The sequence below is a fragment of the Ranitomeya variabilis genome, chromosome 4 (genome assembly GCF_051348905.1).
Source record: "Ranitomeya variabilis isolate aRanVar5 chromosome 4, aRanVar5.hap1, whole genome shotgun sequence".
NCBI lineage: Eukaryota > Metazoa > Chordata > Amphibia > Anura > Dendrobatidae > Ranitomeya > Ranitomeya variabilis.
This window is the reverse complement of record NC_135235.1, coordinates 188,864,466-188,888,754: the sequence shown is the minus strand read 5'-3', so window position 1 is coordinate 188,888,754 and position 24,289 is coordinate 188,864,466. Positions and strand designations below refer to the sequence as shown.

General features: G+C 45.1%; 1 protein-coding gene across 1 annotated transcript in view; it reads left to right on the top strand.

The window, feature by feature from the left end:
- Window positions 1-24,289, top strand: part of PRKCG (protein kinase C gamma) — a 708,823-nt gene that overhangs the window by 479,228 nt on the left and 205,306 nt on the right. Inside the window, exons 4-5 of the mRNA XM_077259484.1 lie at window positions 5,623-5,734; window positions 22,228-22,359. Of these exons, the coding sequence (XP_077115599.1) occupies window positions 5,623-5,734; window positions 22,228-22,359 (244 nt within the window). The remainder of the gene's footprint in view (window positions 1-5,622; window positions 5,735-22,227; window positions 22,360-24,289) is intronic.

Genomic DNA, 24,289 nt, shown 5'->3' with positions numbered 1-24,289 from the left:
TCTGATTGGTCAAGGCCGCTAGGCCTCGACCAATCAGCGATGGGCACAGTATCGACGTGGATGTCATAATGGTTGCCATGGCGATGATGATGTCAAAAAGGTTGCCTCGACCAATCAGCGACGGGCACAGTCGGAATCATCATTGTCCATATACTACGGGGACATGCATATTCTAGAATACCCGATGCATTAGAATCGGGCCACAATCTAGTAGTATATAATTAGCTAATGGAGGCTAAATGGTTTTCTAAACTTGACCTTAAGGGACCTTACAATTTGTTCCGCATCTGGAAGAATGATAAGTGGAAAATGGTGTTTTTAACATCTGAGGGCATATTTGGGATACCCAGTGCACCTGCTGTAATTCAAAATTTTATGAATGGTATTTTTTCTAATTGCATTGAAAGATTTGTTGTCATTTACCTGGATAATATTCAAATTTTCTCGCCTTATTTGGACTCTCACCAGAAACATGTCCTTGTAGTTTTACAAAGGTTTAGGCACGACTCTTTGCTTGCTAAATTAGAGAAAATGTGTTTTCAGTTCAGGAAATTTCATTTCTGGGGTTTATTTTGTTAGCCGAATGGTTTGAGATGGACCCTGGGAAAGTGCAGTCCACCTTAAGGATTTTTCTCAGGTTGCTAAACCTCTTACTGACCTTAATCGTAAGGGGGCAGATCTCAAGGTTTTTGTCCCCAGATGCTATTAGTGCTTTTGAAAGATTAAAAGTGTTTAATGTTTGCTCCTTTTCTCATTCAGCCCGATCTCCAAGAGCCTTTCATTGTGCAGGTGGATGCTTCAGAGGTCTGGGGCAGTTCATAAAGGGGCAGTTCATCAAGTCACTGTGGTCACTGAACATAGGAATCTAATTCACATTGAATCAGCTAAACAATTAACCCCCAGACAGGTCAGATGATCCCTGTTTTTCTCTAGGTTTAATTTCTCTATCACATTCATGCCAGGGTCCAAGAATGTGAAAGCTGACAAATTATCTCCCTTGATTCAGTTTCTCCTACATAACCTCCATCTTCCATTCTTCCTCAGAGCATAGTGATTTCCATGGTGTCCTCAAAGTTGGAAGTGGAGATCCATAAAGTCCAGTGGATGGCTCCCTCCATTACTCCAGGGTCCAAATTATTTGTGAATGTGTATCTAAGATTGCATCTTTTACAAAAGTTTCATGATTCTGCCTTGAACTTGCGTGGTCATCTTGGGGTCACAGCTACATGGAATGCTATTGCTAGACAGCCATCCATGCTTAATGATATTAAAGATTTTGTGTCCACTTTTGAAGTTTACACAAGCGTTAAAGTATGTCATAACCAGCCAGTTGGCGAATTGACTCCATTGCTGATTCCAGAAAGACCGTGGACTCATCTCTCCATGTATTTCATCACAGATCTGCCTCTGTCTGGTGGGAAAACTGTTATTTGGGTGGTAGTTGACCGATTCAGCAAACAAGCTCATTTTGTTCGTTTGTTAGGATTACACTTTCCATGTTGTTTATTTCTCATATTGTAAGGTTGCCTGTGATCACTCCTAACATTGTGTCTGATAGGGGAGCGCAATTTGTCTCTAAATTCTGGAGAACATTTTGTAGTAAACTGGAGACTGACTTGTGATTTTCCTCTTCCTATTAACATGAAACCAATGGTCAGACAGAGATGATAAATCAGTCTGGAACAAATTTTAAGGTGCTTTTTTGCAGCTCAGCAGGAGGACTGGTCCTCATTCTAACCTCTCGCTGAGTTCGCCTTTAAAAGTCAAGTCAATCAGTCTAGTATTCTCTATAAAAGGCCAAGAAAGTAAAAATTTTGATGGGGTATGTAAACTTTTCAGCACAACTAGACAAGGTTTTTTTTTCTTGTACTTTGTCTTGCTACACAACCCAACAGCTCCTGAGCTTCAGGACACTGACTAATAATCAGACATTCTCCTTCAGAATTTTTGGGTAGATAGTGATCTACGGGATAATGTCTCTCAATGTGGACATGCCTGACATGCCAATGTAAGGAGATTTACCGGCTATCCGGTAAATAGCAAATTTTGACTGACCACTCTGGACATGAAGCAGGATAACATTCTTACACAATCACGCTACCACCACCATGTTCCAATAAGGCTCTCCAGTCAACAAAATTTCAGTACATAGGCTTGGGTTGAGCAAGAAGATTTGACAATAATTAGATGAGCGTTTAAATTCTTTTGGTTGAGGGAGATTTTCATCTTCCAGCTTTATGAAAGAGACATAATATTAAGTAATACTCAGTTAGAAGTTAGTAAGCAGGAGTCTTGACAGAGGGCTGAAATAAGATGCAATGTACATAAAATATTCCATTATTTTAGATTGTACAAGAGGAGATCAACGACAATATCCAATGATTTATAAATGGTTGCTCTTCAGAAAAGTCCAATCATGCTGACATTTGGGCGCAGCAGAATTAACAAAACTGGTAACACATTATACATGTCTTAGTGTTGGACGCTTGCTCTGTATGTAATGATCCTACAGCCATCTTTCAAGTTTCTTGTCCAAATTTAAATATCTCTTTAAAAAAGGAACAATAAATTGAAAGGATGTTTAAAACTGGAAAATGTGTGCAAAGTCTAGGAACTCGGTGTTTAATTTAATGTAATTAATGAAGGCTGTGTCTGAAAATTCTGATGAGTGTGACCTCATAAATAATTCAATTCTAAGGACTTTACATAGTTTTAGTTTATTGATCCCTGCATATGATATGTTCTAGCTTGCCTTAATAACCTTTTCATTATTTTTTTTACAGTACAATGTCCTGTTTATTTTTATTTAGAGAAAAGATAATCAATAAAACCGTGCTTAGGCTTTTATCATACTTTCATATACTGTGATGCACGTACTAGCCATGGGTCTGCTGCCTGCCCATGAGACTGGAGTGGATTCTCTCTCCCATAGTTGGAATATAAAAAGCAGAAGTGTGAAATTAGCCTTTGGCCCCCTTCACACGTCCATTTTTTATGTCCGTATGCAGTCCGTTTTTAAGGACCTCAAATACTGACATACACAAACCCATTGATTCAATGCTGGTGCACACATATCAGGTTTTTCACACAGACTGTGTGTCCATGTGAAAAACCGGCAAATATGTCATTTTTTTTATCAGCATGGACAAAATGCTTGTCACATACATGCACACTGATGACACAGGGATGACATCCGGGACACGTACCGGTGCCTGGGAAAAAGCTGTATAGTTCACTTTGATCCCAGGATCCAACTGTTCTTCTGGGGCAGCTGAGGGATGATGTTGGTAGCCTGGGGGGGGCAATATCTCAGACCTCTTCCAAGGCTATTACTATCAACCCACTGCTGTCTGTTTAGCCTCTGCTGGTTTCAACTTATACTGGGACTCAAGATCATTTATTTTCTGGGCTCCCCCATAAATTCACAAGTTAAAGGGAACCTGTCACCACGTTTTTGGAAGATGGGATAAAAATAGCGTTAAATAGGGGCAGAGGTGGGCATTACATTAGTGTGTTTGTTATGCGTTTATTACCCACCTAAGTTGCCGAAATACCTTTGCAAAGTCTCCGTTTTTGCCTGTCAATCAGGCTGGTCTGGTCAAAAGGGCGTTGTCTTCCCCCAGATTTTGCGTAGTTTTCCGTTGGTGGCGTAGTGGTGTGCGCATGCCCAAGGTCCTGAATCCTCTGCCAGGGGATTTAAAAGAGCGCGCTGTTCGTTTTCATTGGTGATCGGTGGGCGCGGCCATCTTCCTTTGGCCGCGCGTGCGCAGGAGCGGCGCTCTGCTGGCCGCGGCTTCAGGAAAATGGCCGCGGGATGCCGCGCGTGCGCAGATGGATATCGCGGCGGCCATTTTCCTGAAGCCGCGGCCAGCAGAGCGCCGCTTCTGCGCACGCGCGGCCAAAGGAAGATGGCCGCGCCCACCGATCACCAATGAAAACGAACAGCGCGCTCTTTTAAATCCCCTGGCAGAGGATTCGGGACCTTGGGCATGCGCACACCACTACGCCACCAACGGAAAACTACGCAAAATCTGGGGGAAGACAACGCCCTTTTGACCAGACCAGCCTGATTGACAGGCGAAAACGGAGACTTTGCAAAGGTATTTCGGCAACTTAGGTGGGTAATAAACGCATAACAAACACACTAATGTAATGCCCACCTCTGCCCCTATTTAACGCTATTTTTATCCCATCTTCCAAAAACGTGGTGACAGGTTCCCTTTAAGGCTCAGAAAACAGCTTTGAGCTGTCATTAATTGCCTGGGAACCTTTTGGGATATTGTCCCTTAACAGTGGGCTTTCCCCCTGCTGAAAATTACACAGGAACCCAAGTCATTTTTTATATTTAATTCTTAATTTTACACAGAATGTACACAGATGGTGCCAAACATGACTCCCATCATTGTTGCCTGGTCGCACTAATCTCAGGTAGACCAGGGACAATAATGAGACTGAGCTGCCTTCACCAGCCGGCTCCTGGGATCATTCAGCGCAAATTCTCCTGCTTTTCCTAGGCACCACTAAATGTCACAAGGACACTCAAATGGCACACAGATGCCACATGGATGTGACACTCGGACTGCAAACGGATACAAGGATGTCACACGGATGTCACATATGTACATGCAGATGGCACATGGATACAGACCATGGATCTCGCCAGTACTGTTTTTTCCTGTACAGAAATCACCAGTACGTGTGAAGGAGACCTTAGGGTACCGTCACACAGTGCAATTTTGATCGCTACGACGGCACGATTCGTGACGTTCCAGCGATGCATTTACGATATCGCTGTGTCTGACACGCTACTGCGATCCGGATCCCCGCTGAGAATCGTACGTCGTAGCAGATCGTTTGAAACTTTCTTTCGTCGTCTAGTGTCCCGCTGTGGCGGCATGATTGCATTGTGTGACACAGGTTGTATACGATGTGCGCACAGTAACCAACGGCTTCTACATCGCAAATACGTCATGAAATTATCGCTCCAGCGCCGTGTATTGCAACGTGTGACCGCAGTATACGACGCTGGAGCGATACTTATACGACGCTGCAACGTCACGAATTGTGCCGTCGTAGCGATGAAAATGGCACTGTGTGACGGTACCCTTAGGCCGGGGTCACACTTGCGAGTGTGATGTGAGAAACTCGAGCAAGTGTCTCGCATCAATACCCGGCACTGCCTCCGGGACTCAGGACCAGAGCGTTCAGCTGCATAGAAATACATGTAGCCGCACACTCCGGTATCGAGTGCTGGAGGCAGCTCCGGGTAATGATGCGAGAGACTCGCGCGAGTTTCTCGCATCACACTCGCAAGTGTGACCCCGGCCTTAGGGTGAGGATTGGCTTCAGCGCATCATTTTCTTATTTGATCTTCATGTTACAAATAGTTTATCCACAGGCTGACTTGACTTTCACCTTTCTAGTTTGAGGTGCTTTTATGGGCCAGTTGTATGTGTACATTTAGGGTGTACAATAGGTTCGAATGATGCTGTAGCTTACCGATTGGTAGTTTGATGACGTTGCCTTCAATTTGACTAATGGCTTGATAATGATGATATCATCTTTGGTAAGACAGTACTACGGTAATATGATCTTATATTATGGCATCTGCTTTACTTACAGGATCCTCGTAGCAGACACAAGTTCAAAGTTCACAGCTACAGCAGTCCAACTTTCTGTGATCACTGCGGTTCCCTTCTTTATGGGCTGGTCCACCAGGGAATGAAATGTGCTTGTAAGTACTATTTACCAGTAATAGATTTTTTTAAATAAATACTATATATATATATATATATATATATATATATATATATATATATATATATATATATATATTTTTTTTTTTATCAGATCACAAACTAACTTTCTTTCCATAAACATTCATAATACACTTCTATATATCGCATCTCATTTCTCCCATCTCCTTACCCACCCAACTTCCTTTCCTCATTCCCTCTTAAGTCCATATTTATCCAGTACTAGGATATATCTTGAATATACTTCCATACTCCATCATGTATAGCATTTGTCTCTGCTCTTAGGTCTTGCAGATCGAGTAGATCTTGTGATTGATGGCTAGAAAGAACTAAAGTTATCAGATGTTTCTTCAATTCATCCTCTTGTGTCAACCCCAGAAATCTGATAAAATCTTCCCAACCTCCTCATCAAGATATACAGTATGTTTCATTTGTCTATGGGAGCAAAATGAAGCAGGGTCCATGTGAACCTTTCTGTATGATAGAATTCTTTTTTTTTAATCCTCCTTCCTCAAACTACAAGAATAATGATACCTTTGTAATGGATATATTGAATTTGACATATTTTGATGATAAAGCTGGAACATTTTAATTAAGACTATTTAGAATATTGCTTAACTTTGCATTTTTACGAATCAAATCTGTGAGATGGTGTAAATAACACTAACTCTATCCATGGCTGGTTGTAGACAAAGTGGAGCCCTGGACAAAAGTTTAATGTAGAATCCTAAATGCAGACTCAGTGCAGCATCACACTCAAACATTGTAGGTGCATTTACATGCGCATGGTTAAGACCATTAAATGAGCACGATGGACAATATTGAAGTTGTTTGGAGTTTGTTTCCCGGCCTCTTTACATGGGCTGATGAAGAATGATGGGGACAGAACAATCGCTAAAAGACAATCTGTGGTATCAAAGTACAGGTGCTTATCACAAAATTAGAATATCATCAAAAAGTTTTTTTTCTCAGTTTTTCAATACAAAAAGTGAAACTCATATAATATATATAGACATTGCAAACAGAGTGATCTCTTTCATGTGTCTATTTCTGTAAATGTTGATGATTGTGGCTTACAGCCAATGAAAACCCAAAAATCATTATCTCAGTAAATTAGAATAATTAACAAAAACACCTGCAAAGGCTTCCTAAGCATTTAAAAAGGTCCCTTAGTCTGTTTCCGTAGTCTCCACAATCACGGTGAAGACTGCTGACTTGACAGATGTCCAGAAGGCAGTCATTGACACACTCCAAGGAGGGTAAGCCACAAAAGTTGATTGCTAAAGAAGCTGGTTGTTCACAGAGTGCTGTATCCAAGCATATTAATGGAAAGTTGAGTGGAAAGAAAAAGTGTGGTAGAAAAAGGTGCACAAGCAACCAGGATAACAGCAGCCTTGAAAGGATTGTTAAGAAAAGGCAATTCAAAAATGTGAGGGAGATTCACAAGGAGTGGACTGCTGCCGGAGTCATTGCTTCAAGAGCCACCACACAAAGACGTATCCAGGACATGGGCTACAAATCCAATGGTCACTACTCCATGCTAATTCTCTTGGATCTCTCCGCAGCTTTCGACACTGTGGACCATCAGCTCCTCCTCACTATGCTCCGCCCCATCGGCCTCAAGGACACTGTTCTCTCCTGGTTCTCCTCCTATCTCTCTGATGGCTCTTTCACTGTATCTTTTGCTGGTTCCTCCTCCTTTCATCTTCCCCTTACTGTTGGGGTTCCTCAAGGATCAGTCCTAGGCCCCCTCCTCTTCTCTTTGTATAGCGCCCCTGTTGGACAAACAATCAGTAGATTTGGGTTCCAGTACCATCCCATGCTGATGACACCCAATTATACACTTCTGCTCCTGATATCACGCCTGCCTTTTTAGAAAACACCAATGATTGTCTAACCACTGTCTCTAACATCATGTCCTCCCTTTATCTGAAACTGAACCTGTCAAAAACGGAACTCCTTGTGTTTTCTCCCTCTACTAACCTACCTTTGCCTGACATTGCCATCTCTGTGTGTGGTTCCACCATTACTCCCAAGCAACATGCCCACTGCCTTGGGGTCATACTTGATTCCGAGCTTTCATTCACCCCCAACATCCAATCACTATCTCGCTCTTGTTATCTGCACCTCAAAAACATTTCGACAATTTTCTTACTTTCGACTCTGCAAAAACTCTTAATGTTTCTCTTATTCACTCTCATATGGACTATTGTAACTCTCTACTAATCGGCCTCCCTCTTATCAAACTCTCCCCACTCCAATCTGTCCTGAATGCTGCAGCCAGGATCATATTAACCACCAACCATCATTCCGATGCCTCTACTTTGTGCCAGTCATTGCATTGGTTACCCATCCACTCCAGAATCCAGTACAAATATATTACCCTCATTCACAAAGCACTCCATGGCTCAGCACTAGGGTTGAGCGACCTTTACTTTTATAGGATCGGGTCGGGTTTCACGAAACCCGACTTTTTCAAAAGTCGGGTCGAGTGAAATCGGCCGATCCTATAAAAAAGTCGGGGTCGGGGTCGGCCGAAACTCGAAACCCAATGCAGTGCATTGGGTTTCCAATGGTTCCCAGGGTCTGAAGGAGCGGAAACTCTCCTTCAGGCCCTGGGATCCATATTTAAGTGTAAAATAAAGAATTAAAATAAAAAATATCGCTATACTTACCCTCTGACGTCGCGGTGACGTCGCGGCTTGTGATTGGTCACGCGGCCGCCCATGTGACCGCTCGCGCGACCAATCACAAGCCGCGACGTCACCGTGACGTCACCGAAGGTCCTGGAAGGGCTGATTCTTAGGAAGGAAGGCTGCCGGAAAGAAGCAGGGCGTGTCCGAGGGTGAGTATATACCTAATAGGAATATACTCACCCTCGGCTTCGTTCCGGCAGCCTTCCTTCCTAAGAATCAGCCCTTCCAGGACCTTCGGTGACGTCACGGTGACGTCGCGGCTTGTGATTGGTCGCGCGAGCTGTCACATGGGCGGCCGCGCGACCAATCACAAGCCGCGACGTCACCGCGACGTCACCGCAAGGTTCTGGAAGGCTGATTCTAAGGAAGGAAGGTTCCCGGTTAGTACCAGGGCCCGTCAGAGGGTAAGTATAGCGATATTTTTTATTTTAATTCTTTATTTTACACTTAAATCTGAATTCCGATACCAATTCCCGATATCTTAAACATATCGGGAATCGGTATCGGAATTCCGATTCCAGATTCAGAAAATCGCCGACTTCATGGCCGACCCCACACAGGGGTCGGGTCGGGTTTCATGAAACCCGACTTTGCCAAAAGTCGGCGACTTCTGAAAATTGCCGACCCGTTTCGCTCAACCCTACTCAGCACCACCCTACATCTCCTCCCTGGTCTCAGCCTACCACCCTATTCGTGCACAACCCAGGTTAATATGATTAATCCCCAATCCCCACAGTTTTAAGCATGCCCTAAAAACGCATTTGTTCAGACTGGCCTACCGCCTCAATGCATTAACCTAACGATCCCTGTGTTGCCCATTCAAAAAACTTAAACCATAATCAGGTTCCTCGCATCATGTTCTCATACACTTTATGGATTTAATTATCCCTCTGTGTCTGTACTGTTACATATTTAGGCTGTTAACCGGTTCATGCAGCTTTACATGAACACCCGATCCTTACACTTCGGCTGGTCCGAACAACGAAAGCAAATGTTACAATCCACCTCTCGTGTCTCCCCTTTTCCACAATCAGTGATGGTTTGGGGAGCCATGTCATCTACTGGTGTAGGTCCACTGCATTTTATCAAGACCAAAGTCAGCGCAGCCGGCTACCTGGAAATTTTAGAGGACTTCATGCTTCCCTCTGCCGACAAGCTTTTTGGAGATGGAAATTTCATTCTCCAGCAGGACATGGCACCTGTCCACACTGCCAAAAGTACCAATACCTGGTTTACAAACAACACTATCACTGTGCTTAATTGGCCAGCAAACTCGCCTGACCTTCATCCAATAGAGAATCTATGGGGTATTGTAAAGAGGAAGATGAGAGACACCAGACACCAAAGCAACCTGGGCTTCCATAACACCTCAGCAGTGCCACAGGCTGATCGCCTCCATGCCACGCCGCATTGATGCAGTAATCGATGCAAAAGGAGCCTTGACCAAGTATTGAGTGCATTTACTGAGCATACATTTCAGAAGGCCAACATTTTGGATTTTAAAATCATTTTTCAAGCTGGTGGTATAAAGTATTCTAATTTACTGAGATAATGACTTTTAGTTTTTCATTGGCTGTAAGCCATAATCATCAACATTAATAGAAATAAACACTTGAAATAGATCACTCTGTGTGTAATGACTCTATATAATATATGAGATTCACTTTTTGTATTGAAGAACTGAAATGAAATAACTTTTTCGATGATATTCTAATTTTGTGAGAAGAACCTGTACCCGTTCTACTGCTACTGAATGAAACAGTTGTGTGGCGGACGAGGTAGATTTGTTCCAGTTTACCATATCTCACATTGATGAGGGGCAGTACCTGAAACAGGTGTCTGCAAATTGAGATTCTGGTTTGGCCTCTATCCTAAGTCAATTGGCAAGGCTTGATAAAAGGTCAATATTGACTTTTAGGTTTGCTACTTCCAATAGGTGACACTAGAGTTCTAGTTCTCTTCCTCTCTGAATATGGAATTTGAACTACTACTACTTTGGGCTCTGGGAGTTAGGCGATGTATACACTGCATTGTGCGTACACTGAGGATAAATAAATGTGCATTATGCTTTGCTGGCATCTACTGGTCAGTGTATGCATATGAAAGTTAGGTGATTAATGTCCTCACAACAAGCTACCATAGAAAGGGCTGGAAGGAGCCTCCTAGCTCAGAGCACACACTTCCTGTGAGCTGCTACAAACCAGTCTAGTCCTGTCTAGTCAAGGCAGAGGAAGGAAGCAGCACTGCTCCCTGAATCCTTCCAGTCCACACTGAGGAGACATCATTCTCCACACAGTCGCTTCCACAAAAGAGGGAAGCTTCAAACATTTAGGAAAGTTGAAGTTCAACAAGTGTTTTCCTGCATACTGATTTTTCCTATGTGTTTTTGGCAAGAATCAGTTCCACGTGTCTTCCACAACCCAAACTTTGTCCGACCTACTCCCTGCAATATGAAACGGTACGGCCAAAACCATGAGAACTTACACACCACTAGTGTGTCACCACAGGAGCCCACCCGTGAAGGTTCCTCCATCAGTGTAGCATTTCCTGGACTTTGCAGAATATTAACTCTACTAGCGGAAAAATATGTGCTCCAGCTGCCCTGAGAGGCTCTATACTTGCTTATTTTTTAAGGAGAACCTTCCTTCGTACCCACAATATGCAGTGTAACCTATGATATGAACTACCGGCACCTTACCTTTAAATGAGAGACTGTACCATGTTTTCTGCTTCAGTAAAATGTTACGTTAACAAGCTCTCACATATGCCTGGCTGCCTAAGATTGCAGGAACATCACAGGCGCTGCAACACCTGCACCCAGACACCACCTCTAAAAGTGCGCCCCTGCGGGTCTTATACCATCTCCATAAGTGCCACCTCCCACTACTGACAATTGTTGTGGACACGAGGGAAATGTTTAGGGGTCCAGTGACATACTTCAGCAACCGTAACTTTAAAATCTGCTCCCAGTGGAACTACATGTCCCAGCTGTTCCCCCTGCAATATCTAGCACCTCCCACAAGGAAAATCTGTCCCCAAACAGTATCATGTGATCAGCAGCACTTCTACAGTTTACATCAAGTGAGATGCTGCTGAGAACAATGATCTGATGAATGAGCAGCATTTTGCTGGTTCATTGGGCAATTGCTGACATGTTTACACCTATAAAATCTATTCTGCACTGTTTATAAATGCGGCTCCTACATGCACAGATTGCAAGTTACACACACATGCTGTATGTATATGACGCACCGCCTTGTGAGATGCAGGGCCTAGTATCTCGGAGGATGGTTCAGTCACGGTGACTCCAACAATGCTTAGGTTAGGTGACAATTATAAAGGGGAGACAACGGATATATGAGACTGTGAGTGTTAGGGGTCGAGTTCCCTCCTCTGCACAGGGGGAATCTCGGTCCATCTCCGCTGCTGTCTCCCATTCTTCTCCTGCGGCAGCGGAGCCTGCTCAGCGGAGACGTCGGTCCCAGCGTCTCGCTCAGTCTGACTGTGCTAAGAGTTACTGCTGCCTTTCCTGCTTCTGCCATTGAAGTCGGTGCTGGGCAGCGGCGAACAGACGCTTCTGGGTCTAAGTCCTGCTTTGCTCATTCTGAGCATGCCCAGAGTAAGATCTCTCAGTGGAGATCGAGGGTCACATGATCTGATACTGCAGCTAAGGTCATTGGCTCCTTCAGGAAGGTCCTGTAGGTGCTCACGCTCTGGTGTAGCTTCTCATTGGTCCTTCTAGGAAGGTCCTGTACATGCTGCAGCTATTTAAGGTTCGCATGACCGCGCGGCTATGCGCTAGTATTGTTCTTTGTTAAGTGCTTTGCGCTAGTGTGGTCACGAGAGTATGTGTTCAGGGACCCGGCTGAAATAAGCCCCTAGAATGCTGGCACCTCTGGCGAGGAGTTTGTGTTTGAATGTGTTCAGGGACCCGGCTGAAATAAGCCCCTAGAATGCTGGCACCTCCGGCGAGGAGTTTTGTGTGCATGCGTGACCACTGACTGCTCTCTGTGTGGGCTGTTAGCCTGTGCCTCAGTGAAGCCTAACAGGGCACAGTGCTTTTCTTTCACGACTACTCGGTGAAGTAACTGAGTTAGTCCATACCGCCATATCGTGCCGCCGTTGCTAGCAGCAGGTACTCCTGCACGGTGGACCCCGGGCTGCGAATGCGCCAATATCAATAAAAACATCTCTATTTATTCGGTGCGTTCCGCTAGCCGTAACATAATACTAGCGCCAGGGTCTGGCTAGTAAATGGCGGACATTCAGCAAACTTTGCGGTATATCCAGCAGCTGGAGGGTAGGTTGGCGGCTCTCGAGAGCTCAACCCCAGCTGTGGATGTTACTGCAGTTGCTGTACAGGCTGCTAGCGTGGCTGCAGCTACCTTGTCCACTGCCACCCCTGTTCCGACATTATCTCGCCTCCCGCTGCCAGAAAAATTTTCTGGAGACAGCAAATCTTGTAGGGGTTTCGTGAGTCAGTGCTCTATTCTTCTCGAGCTCCTAGCTGCACATTTCCCTACTGAGCGGGCTAAGGTGGGATTTATTCTGTCTCTCTTGTCGGACAAGGCGTTGGAGTGGGCTACGCCGCTGTGGGAGCGTGGTGATCATGTGGTGCAGAGTGCTCCGCAGTTCCTGAGCACTCTGAAACAGGTCTTTTTAGGACCTCAAGTCACCCATGACACGGCGCTCCAACTGCTGGCATTAACTCAGGGTGAGTCCATGGTCAGCCATTTTGCCATTCGATTTCGGACTCTGGCTTCTGAGCTGGAGTGGTCGGATAAAGCCCTTATCCTCATATTTTGGAGGGGCCTGGCTGATCACGTTAAGGACGCTCTGGCCACTAGGGAGATTCCTGCCACACTGGAGGAGTTAATATCGGTCTCTACTCGAATTGACCTCCGTTTTAACGAGCGGAGGTTAGAGTGAGCCCAGTGTAGGCAGAGGTTTCGGCTTGCTCCCACCTTCGCCAAACCTCTCGAATCTCCGGTCATGGTACCTGAGTCACATGAGGCCATGGAAGTGTTACGAGCGGGTTCTAAGTCCCGGACTGCTTGTGCACTCCAGGTTTGTCATGTTTGCCAGCAGTCAGGACATCTTGCCACCAGATGTTCTCAGCGGTCGAGGAAACGTCAGCGTCTAGTGGTACACTAGACACGGCGACGTTTGCCTCCAAATTGTCCTTTAAGGGGACAATTATTATTGGCTCATCCTCCCACTCGGTAGAGCTCTGCTTGGATTCTGGGGCGGAGGGCAATTTTATGTCTTCTGCCTTCGCCCAACGTCACGCAATACCCCTGGTTATGCTTGCTCAACCAGTGACGGTATGAGTGGTGAATGGGTCGACACTGCCCTCACAGATAACACACCAGACCATCCCTTTTACTCTGTCCATGTCGCCATCCCATCAGGAGATTATATCTCTGCTTGTCATTCCTGAGGGAATTGATGAGGTCCTGTTGGGGATACCTTGGTTACGGTGCCACGCTCCTCATATCGAGTGGTCCTCAGGCAGAATTTTGGGATGGGGTGAATCTTGTGGGGGTAGGTGTCAGAGGGAGTGCGTTCAGGTTGCTACTACAGAGGTACCCGCAGATCTATCCTCTCTCCCCAAGCAGTATTGGTCTTATGCGGACGTGTTCTCCAAAAAGGCGGCGGAGCCCCTTCCGCCCCATCTCCCCTATGACTGTCCTATTGATCTCTTGCCTGGTGCTGAGCCTCCTCGGGGTTCAGTTTATCCATTATCTCTCCTGGAGATGGAGGTAATGTCTCAGTACATTCAAGAGAATCTGGTAAGAGGGTTCATCAGGAAGTCAGTGTCACCTGCTGGGGCTGGGTTCTTCTTCGTGCAGAAGAAGAAAGGGGAACTGCGTCCATGCATAGACTACAGGGGTCTTAGCGCCATCACCGTTAAGAATAGGTACCCTTTGCCCTTGATATATGAGCTCTTCGATAGGCTTCGGGGAGCAAGCGTGTTTACTAAACTAGATCTGCGGGGTGCTTACAACCTGATTCGCATCCTTGAGGGGGACGAATGGAAGACGGCTTTTAACACCAGAGATGGGCACTATGAATATCTGGTGATGCCCTTCGGGCTCTGTAATGCCCCAGCCATTTTCCAAGACTTTGTGAACAACATCTTCCGGGATATGCTCACCACCTCGGTCGTAGTCTATCTGGATGATATTCTCATCTACTCTCCAGATATTGACTCCCACCGGAGAGATGTTTGCAAAGTCTTCGACCTCCTACGGGCAAACTTCCTCTATGCCAAGTTGGAGAAGTGTGTGTTTGAGCAGGAGTCCTTACCTTTCTTGGGCTATATCATCTCCGCCCAGGGATTGGCCATGGATCCTGCCAAACAACAGGCTGTGATGGACTGGCAGGAACCCCATTCTCTTAAAGCGGTGCAGCGCTTTATGGGGTTCATAAATTATTATCGTCAGTTTATTCCGCACTTCTCGACTTTGGTAGCTCCCTTGGTTGCCCTCACCAAGAAGGGAGCAAATCCCAAATTGTGGTCTGTGGAGGTCTCCAAGGCCTTTAACTCCATAAAGTCTCACTTCGCTAGCGCTCCCATCCTACATTGCCCCGATGTAGATAGGCCATTTATCATGGAGGTGGATGCCTCATCTGTTGGTGCTGGAGCAGTCCTCTTCCAAAAGGATGCTCAAGGTCGGAAGCATCCTTGCTTCTTCTTTTCTAAGACCTTCTCACCAGCAGAGAGGAATTATTTCATCGGGGACAGGGAGTTGCTAGCCATGAAGTTGGCATTCTCGGAGTGGGGACATCTCTTGGAGGGAGCTCGTTTTCCCTGCCAAGTCTACACAGATCACAAAAATTTGGTGTACCTGCAGACAGCCCAGCGGTTAAATTCTCGCCAGGTCAGATGGTCCTTGTTATTCTCCCGGTTTCATTTCACCCTCCGTTTCCTTTCTGGGGATAAGAATATTCGTGCCGACGCTCTCTCTCGCTCCGTTGTGTCATCTGTGGAGGAGGAAGAGGAGCCTCGGCATATTGTCCCCACCGAGAGCCTGAGAACTAAGGCCCCGGTTTCGCTAGAGTCTGTGCCTCCGGGCAACACTTTTGTACCATCCGGTTTGCGACCGGAGATTCTCTCTTGGGCACACTCGTCCAGGGTGGGTGGACATTTTGTTTCCAAAAGGAACATCTGAGTTACTGGCGAGGACATACTGGTGGACGCATATGGCTCATGATGTCGCAGACTATGTTCGGGCGTGTGTCTCCTGCGCCAAAAATAAGTCTTCTCGACAACAGCCAGCTGGGTTATTATATCCTCTGCCGGTGGCAGATAGGCCCTGGGAGATGGTCGGGATGGACTTTGTGGTGGGTTTGCCTAAGTCTCGTGGCTGTACCATCATTTGGGTTATCACCGATTATTTTTCTAAAATGGTGCACTTGGTGCCGCTTCCACGGCTACCTTCTGCACGGGCCTTGGCAGCGTTGTTTATTAAACACATGTTCTACCTACACGGTATGCCAGACAAAATTGTCAGTGACCGGGGTCCCCAGTTTGCGTCTCGGTTCTGGAGAGAGCTTTATCATCTTCTCAGTATTGAGTTAAATCTCTCTTCTACTTATCATCCCGAGACGAATGGGTTGGTAGAGAGGGCCAACCAGATCTTGGTCACTTATCTGCGACATTTTGTCTCAGCCAGGCAGGATGACTGGGCATCCTTGCTATCGTGGGCAGAGTTTACACTGAACAACGCTGTAGCCGACTCCACTGGACAGACGCCATTCCTCCTTAATTATGGTCAGCATCCGCGGGTACCTGTGCCCATGCCCGTGTCTTCCGCCGACTCCATGGTGGCAGACTTGGCTGTGGAGGCGCGGGACATTTGGGACCACACTCAGGATGCCATTCGGGCCTCCAAGGAGAGAATGAGGTCTTCCGCCGATACACATCGGCCACCCGCTCCGACCTTTGCTCCGGGCGATTTAGTGTGGCTCTCCGCCCGTAACATCAGGCTGCGTGTTGAGTCCACTAAGTTTGCTCCTCGCTACTTGGGTCCCTTCAAGGTCATCGGACAGGTTAATCCTGTGGTCTACCGTCTAGCTCTTCCTCCACGCCTAGGTATCACCGACACCTTTCATGTGTCCCTCCTTAAGCCCGTATACATGTCCCGGATTTCTGAGTCATCTGCCGGGACATCGGGTTTGTCTACGGATGATTACGAGGTGAACACTATTTTGGGGTACAAGGTGGTTCGTGGCAAAAACTTTTATTTGGTGGACTGGAAGGGTTACGGTCCTGAGGATAGGTCCTGGGAGCCTGCTGAGCGCATTCGGGCCCCGCAGCTCATTGCTGCCTTCGAACATAGTGAGGCCCAAGGAGGGGGGGCCCTAGGATGGGGGTAATGTTAGGGGTCGAGTTCCCTCCTCTGCACAGGGGGAATCTCGGTCCATCTCTGCTGCGGTCTCCCATTCTCCTGCCGCAGTGGAGCCTGCTCAGCGGAGATGTCGGTCCCAGCGTCTCGCTCAGTCTGACTCTGTGCTAACAGTTACTGCTGCCTTTCCTGCTTCTGCCATTGAAGTCAGTGCTGGGCTGCGGCGAGCAGACCCTTCTGGGTCTAAGTCCTGCTTTGCTCGTTCTGAGCATGCCCAGATTAAGATCTCTCAGTGGAGATCGAGGGTCACATGATCTGATACTGCAGCTAAGGTCATTGGCTCCTTCAGGAAGGTCCTGTAGGTGCTCACGCTCTGGTGTAGTTTCTCATTGGTCCTTCTAGGAAGGTCCTGTACGTGCTGCAGCTATTTAAGGTTCGCATGACCGCACGGTCATGCGCTAGTATTCTTCTTTGTTAAGTGCTTTGCGCCAGTGTGGTCACGAGAGTATGTGTTCAGGGACCCGGCTGAAATAAGCCCCTAGAATACTGGCACCTCCGGCGAGGAGTTTTGTGTGCATGCGTGACCACTGACTGCTCTCTGTGTGGGCAGTTATCCTGTGCCTCTGTGAAGCCTAACAGGGCACAGTGCTTTTCTTTCACGACTACTCGGTAAAGTAACTGAGTTAGTCCATACCACCATATCGTGCCGCCGTTGCTAGCAGCAGGTACTCCTGCACGGTGGACCCCGGGCTGTGAACGCACCAATATCAATAAAAACATCTCTATTTATTCGGTGCGTTCCGCTAGCTGTAACAGTGAGTTATGTTGATGCCTGCAAGAGATGAGGTCGCGGATGAAAGAAGCATACACCGGGGTCTCGTGCAAACTTGAAAGATGAACTTTATTGAAGACTTGTAACAATCATTATATTTTTCAATATAACAGTCATGGGTAGCCAATAACATTTTTCTTGCAATTGCGATGGTCAAAGCCTTTTCTCTGTCCTGGCCTTGGGAGGATGGTGGTAACTTTTCATTTGACTAACTGTGTTGTCATGCAAACTGACCTAAATTAGATCGGAGTATCCAGGGAATCTGCTGAGCAGTTCTTTCTCTTATCTCAGCACTCTGTTGCTGTAATATGCGGGGCACTCCTAATAGGGTGCTATTTGTACACCCCGCTTGTCCCAATCCAGGAGCCCCAATGTTCTACCTCCTCTCCCCACCAAAACCGTCCATAAAGTGCTGTTTGTCCTGCACGCACCACCTCCAACTGCCGCTTATCTTCAAATCAGAAAAACATGTTACAATGCCAAACTAAGGCAGAAGAGGGCAGCATAGTACTACAAGTTGTAATACCAAAACAAGGCAAGAGAGGGCAGCAAAGAATTAAATACTTTACCTCCTCCCAAGGCAAGACGAGGAGCCGGTGTCACAAGTGTAATCATGTAAGTAATAGAGAACACACTTACCATATGATATATAACATACATTAGTAATGGCTTTCCTGGTCACTACATATACACACATAGCACACACACATATATATATATATACCAAGCACACACAAACATATAGCACACACGCATGTATATGCAGAGCATACACACACACATATGTATACAAACACATAGCACACATGTAAGCAGGTTGCAGGGATGCAGTGACGGACATGAGGCAGAGCAAGGGTTAACAAGTTTAACAGTTTAATCGAACAGACTAGTAAACTCCTTGCAAGGGAAATGAAATGAGCAACAAATGTGAAATAGCAATAGTCCAGTTATCCTTTATGCTCCTCCACCGCAGATGATCCCGCAGGGGTTGTAGCACCGGCAATGGCCAGGAAGAAGTCCATCTATCTATCTTCTGGCGGCAGCAGTCGGTCTCCGGTACCTTCCACTGAGCCCCTATTCCATAAACTTGTGTTGGCAAATCCAACAAGGCAGCGGCACTTCCAGAGTCAAATGTGGCCTGGCGTACGGCAACTGGCAGGGAGGGTTGCAAGCATATGTCCGGTTCTCGGTTTTCTCTCCTCCGCACATGCGCGGTACTCACAGTTGCTGAGCTCATGGCACCGCTCCCTCTTATGGCTCCGCTTGTGATGATGGGAGCCGGCAAATATGGCTCGACGCAGCGCCGATGCTCGGGGGCGGAGCATGGTGCTCAACCTGCTGTGCACTGCTGCTTTCTGCCCAAACTGACTGTTGCCGTGCGCGCTACAGGTTTTGCCACGCCCTGTGCTTCCGGGTCACCAGGTCTGTCTGGTTCTCTATTGTTTCCCAGGGACGCAGCCTCGACAGTTCCGGACCTGGCGCAGTACAGGTACTTACGGCCCGGTTTTCCTCCTTACACTCCCCCTCTCTTTTAGCTTGCCATTCTATGGGCAAGAGTTCTTGCAGTAAGTGTTGACATTCCTCCATCTCTTGCACATTCCGCTGCCAAATAAATTGGTCTCGTTCATAAGGATTGAGAGGTATTCCAGCTGTCGTTCATTCTGTGCGGTGTAAGTCAGGTTTTGGAGTCGAGAAGGGGTCATGCAGATATTATCTGGATATTACAAGGATATTAACTGCTTCACCCCTGTGATTTTTTTATTTTTTGTTCCTCCACCTTCTTCTTAGAGCCATAACTTTTATTTTTCTGTCCACATATCCATATGAGGGGTTGTATTTTGCGCGACAAGTTGTATTTTTGAATGACACCAATAATTTTACCACAAAATGTATTTGAAATTGCAAAAAAAGTGCAATTCCACAAATGGTTTTTTAATTTTTTATTTAAAAAGTTCACTAGGTCATTATGAGTACGCCGAAACCAAGAATACGGTAGTTTTTTTTTCATTTAAGAGAAAAAATAATTGAAATTTATAAAGAAAAAATACAATTTGCTTTTGTCGTCATTTTCGGAGACACTTAATGTTTTCATTTTTCCGGATCTGGGGCTGGGTGAGGGCATATTTTTTTTTGCGTCTTGAGCTGAAGTTTTTACTGATAAGATCTTGGGGCAGATACAACATTTTGATTTCTTCTTACTGGATTTTATTGTAATGTTGCGATGGTCCCAAAAAATGAAATTCTGGCGTTTTGAATTTTGTTCTCGCTGTTTACCGTTCAGATTAATTTACTTTAGATTTTGATAGATCGGACTTTTACGAATGCAGAGAAACCTAATATGTGTATTTTGTACTCTTTGTAATAGTTTTAATGCTACTATCAGTGCAGTTCCTGCTGTAGAGGCACAGTGCCTCCTAGGGAGTGGGGATCCTGGCCTTTACTTTCTCCGTCTCCTCTGCACCTAGCCCCGATCCCTCATGCGGGGGGATCGGAGCACAGGGCACTGACACTCGGATCCCGCTCGCAGCAGAGCAGGAGCCAATACTCTCACACTCATGATACTGTGAAAACACACATCGATACTATTAGCTGCGTTATGTGTGCACAATCCCTGACTCTTTCATGGCCAACACGTGGATTTCATTATGATCACTCCACAAACTCCTTTTGTACATACAGGCTCTTTGCTTTAAGATCCTTTCCTACCCTTGCTTTGTGCCTTTTATCCTGAAACTTTAGAATGTGCTCTTATGGCAGACGTGAAATAGCATTTCATTTTATATTTCACTTTAAAGCAAAAAAAAAACAATAAAACATACATACAAATAAATTATATGGGTTTCTGCATGTTTTGTGGTTTCCCTTTTCTGAAGAATTTTTTATTGCACTATCAAGACTCTCAGTATCTTATAATATGATACCCTGATTATATTTATCAAAAAACACATCAACTTACCATCTTACTACCGTCTTACCATCATTGTATTTTTTTTAATGCTGAAAATATGACTGATTTGATTTTTTTAAAAATGTAAACTTTATTTCTTGCTTTTTACTTTATTTTTTGTCCCCTTAGGGGACTTGAACTTTTAATCGTTTGATCACCTAATGCTGCTACAGTATATATACTTTGCATGAACGTAAGAAACCTTGTAATACAATGTATATCTTATCAGAGCAGTACGCTTCTTTCTTCACTTATGAGCCACCTCACCCTCTTTTCGCCTTAACATTAACTGTGAAAATCTGATAAAATGTACATAGGTCAAAACAGGATGGACTGCCATTACACTGAGGGATCAGATTATGTCTTCCTACTAAATTCTATGGAGATGGAAAGGGAGAAAAGAGAAATGCAGTGGGAGACAAGGCAGAGACACAGGCACACACATACCCATAGTGCTCCTTGTAGTTGTTCTATCTCACTCCAGAGCTGGATTCACAGTTTCTCTGCATAGTACTGCTTTATAATGTCCTCCATGCTGCTGCATCTAAACATTTGTAACATAGAGACAGGAGACCAGGAATCACTCATGTCTGTGTGTACTGCGTATAGGAGACAGCATAGCAGCTAGTCTTCATCCAGTAGGTTAGAGAAAACTGAAACTAAGAAATTGGGCCAAAATAGGAGAAAATGTGAAAAATGCAGGATGTAAGACAGACAATGATCAAAACTACACAACAACTTATTCCAAAAAGTCACATGAAAAGAAGATTTAACTTTTGGTCTTTTGCCCCCCTTAGTTACCTCTGAATATTGTATTTATGATATAACACTGGTGGGTGTGGACCCTCTGCCCCACCCGCTGGGCTTACCCTGAAGGTGCGTAACTAACTGTATACTGGGTCTTTACTAGGGTCTCTGATGGTGAGGATAAGCTGGGCTGCCCGTTGACACCAGGCCCCAATCCAGGCCAATCCCCAGGTCTGCAGAAGGTAATTGACGGTCAGAAGCAAAATACAAATAGCAAAACGAATGTGTAGTCAGAAGGTTAAAGGTCAAGGCTGGCAGCACGGGTTCGCAAAACAAATCAGGAGTGCGGGAAAAAGAAGTCAAGCCCTCCATCAGCGCAAAGCAGTAGGCCTTATTTGGCTGAGTGAGAGGCCTATGACAGGGGGAAGGTTTCTCCTAGTGGAGAGTGCCAAGCTGGCATAAGGAGACTTATAAGTCATGTGATGCTCCTTTGGTAATTTAAATATGCAAATATCTTCTTCAAAGAGGAAGAGGACTGGAATACTAGCGCTACTGATTTATTTACTGGGATAGCAATACTGAAAGTCAATAAAAAATGATAGAACACATAGACAAAAATCGGACATGTCAGTGGGGCTTTATTAATGAGTTATTCCTCTGTATACTGTATATAACAAAGGCAAAGATATATCCCTTGGAAATAAACAATGAAGGATCCCATACAACAATAGCAAAAATAGATGTGAATCATTGATCCTGAAAATATATAAGACGATTGTACAAATTTTTATTGCATCATTCAAAAGTTGTTGCTTTTTGCTGAAACTGAAATATTGATTTAATATTCATAGGTCAGTAAAGGTTTGCATGTATAATACAGTATGTTGTCTTTCTGCAGGCTGTGAGATGAATGTACACAAGCGTTGTGTTCAGAGTGTACCTAGCCTCTGCGGGGTCGACCATACTGAACGTCGTGGCCGGATGCACATCAGGGTGGAATCAATTAACGATGAAGAGTTTCAAGTAACAGGTGTGTGAGACATTGTACACCCAGGCCTACATACAAATTTAAATATGTATATATATATATTTTTATTTACTGTATTTATTTTTCTTTCTACTATGAATAGTTCTATTGCTGCCCTTTTAGTATCACTTTTTAGTTCTTTTTATAGAGTGGCATAAAGTGCTCATAACTTGAGAGTGAATCTTTTAATCTGGATGGCCACCCTAGAATATATTTATATATTATATATATATATTTGTATATTTAATTCGAAAAATGAGAAATGGGTATACAAAAGATAAAGAAGGTGGGGAAAGATGTAGTACAAGTTTCAGAAACAATAATATCAGTATTTAGTGAAATTAATCCAAAATAAAGTTGGGTCTTTTAAATAATATCTTTATATCCTGATTGTGGTCCGGATATTTTGCAGATAGACAAAGAACAAATCCTTTGCATATACAGTTTACATTCTCACTACATTCTACATACAAGAGTGCCAGATTTCATTTTTTATAAAGAGTGATACCCTATCTGGGCACCTTTTGTAAAAACGGAGTGACGTGTATCCATACTCAGTATATGGGTGTGTGGGGGGATATTACACTGTGTATGGGAGCCTATGAGGTATCATACTGTATGTAGGGGGCTATGGGCCATGCTACTGTATATAGGGAACTATTGGGCCATCATGCTGTGAATAGGGTATGTGGGAAATCATTTTGTGGATGAGGTACAATGAGGGGCATTAAAGGGAATCTGTCATCTCATTTTTCGCATATAAGCAGCAGCCACCGCCATTAGTCGCTTATCTACAGCATTCTGTAATGCTGTAGATAAGCCCCCAATGTAATCTGAAAGATAAGAAAAATGAGTTATATTATACTCACCCAGGGGTGGTCCTGATGCGGTCCGGTATGATGGGTGTCACAGGTTCGGGTCCGACGCCTCCCATCTTCATGTGATGACGCCCTCTTCCTTGCTTCTGTCGCGGCTCTGGTGCAGGCGTGGTGATTTGCCCTGTTGAGGGCAGAGCAAAGTACTGCAGTGCGCAGGCGCTGGGCCTTTTTGACCTTTCCCGGTGCCTGAGCACTGCAGTACTTTGCTCTGCCCTCAACAGGGCAGAGAATTACGCCTGCCCAGGAGCCGTGACAGAAGCAAGGAAGAGGACGTCATCGCATGAAGATGGGAGGCACCAGGCCCGGACATGCAACACCCATCGGACCTGGACCACACCGGACCACCCCCCCAGGTAAGTATAATCTAATTTATTTTTCTTATCTTTCAGGTTACATCGGGGCTTATCTACAGCATTACTGAATTCTGTAGACAAGCCCTTAATGTTGGTGGACGCAGCTTATAGGCCAAAAATGAGGTGACCGATTCCCTTTAACCTGATTAGTGCACATGAGGTTTTTCTACTTGGACTGATCATCTGCATAGAAAAAAAATTGCAGCATGCAGTATTCTGGTCCATTTTGGAGATAGCTCATGCACGGGTACACAGTATGGATGAGTACACAGAGCCTGGGGTGCCAAGGGCCCACCGATAACCAACTCCAGGGACCCACTTTTCAGCTTCATGCAAATGTGACACAGATTTATATAGCAATGAACTGAGTAGATTGGTAAATGAATAAGATGCCGCCTCTGTACATAGTTATTCAGGTATGTTATGCCGAGTACTGCTCACATAAGAGCGTGGTGGCCCACCAGAGGATTCTCTTTTACTCCTGTAGGCCAGTCCAAGCCTGCACAGAGCTGAGAATGGAGTTAATCACATTCACATTTCGCCAACATGACTGGACCATCTTGTGAATTTCAGGAAATTTGACTGAAACTCGATCTTTCACTTATGTTTAGCCTCAGTGTATACAGGTCCTTCTCAAAAAATTAGCATATAGTGTTAAATTTAATTATTTACCATAATGTAATGATTACAATTAAACTTTCA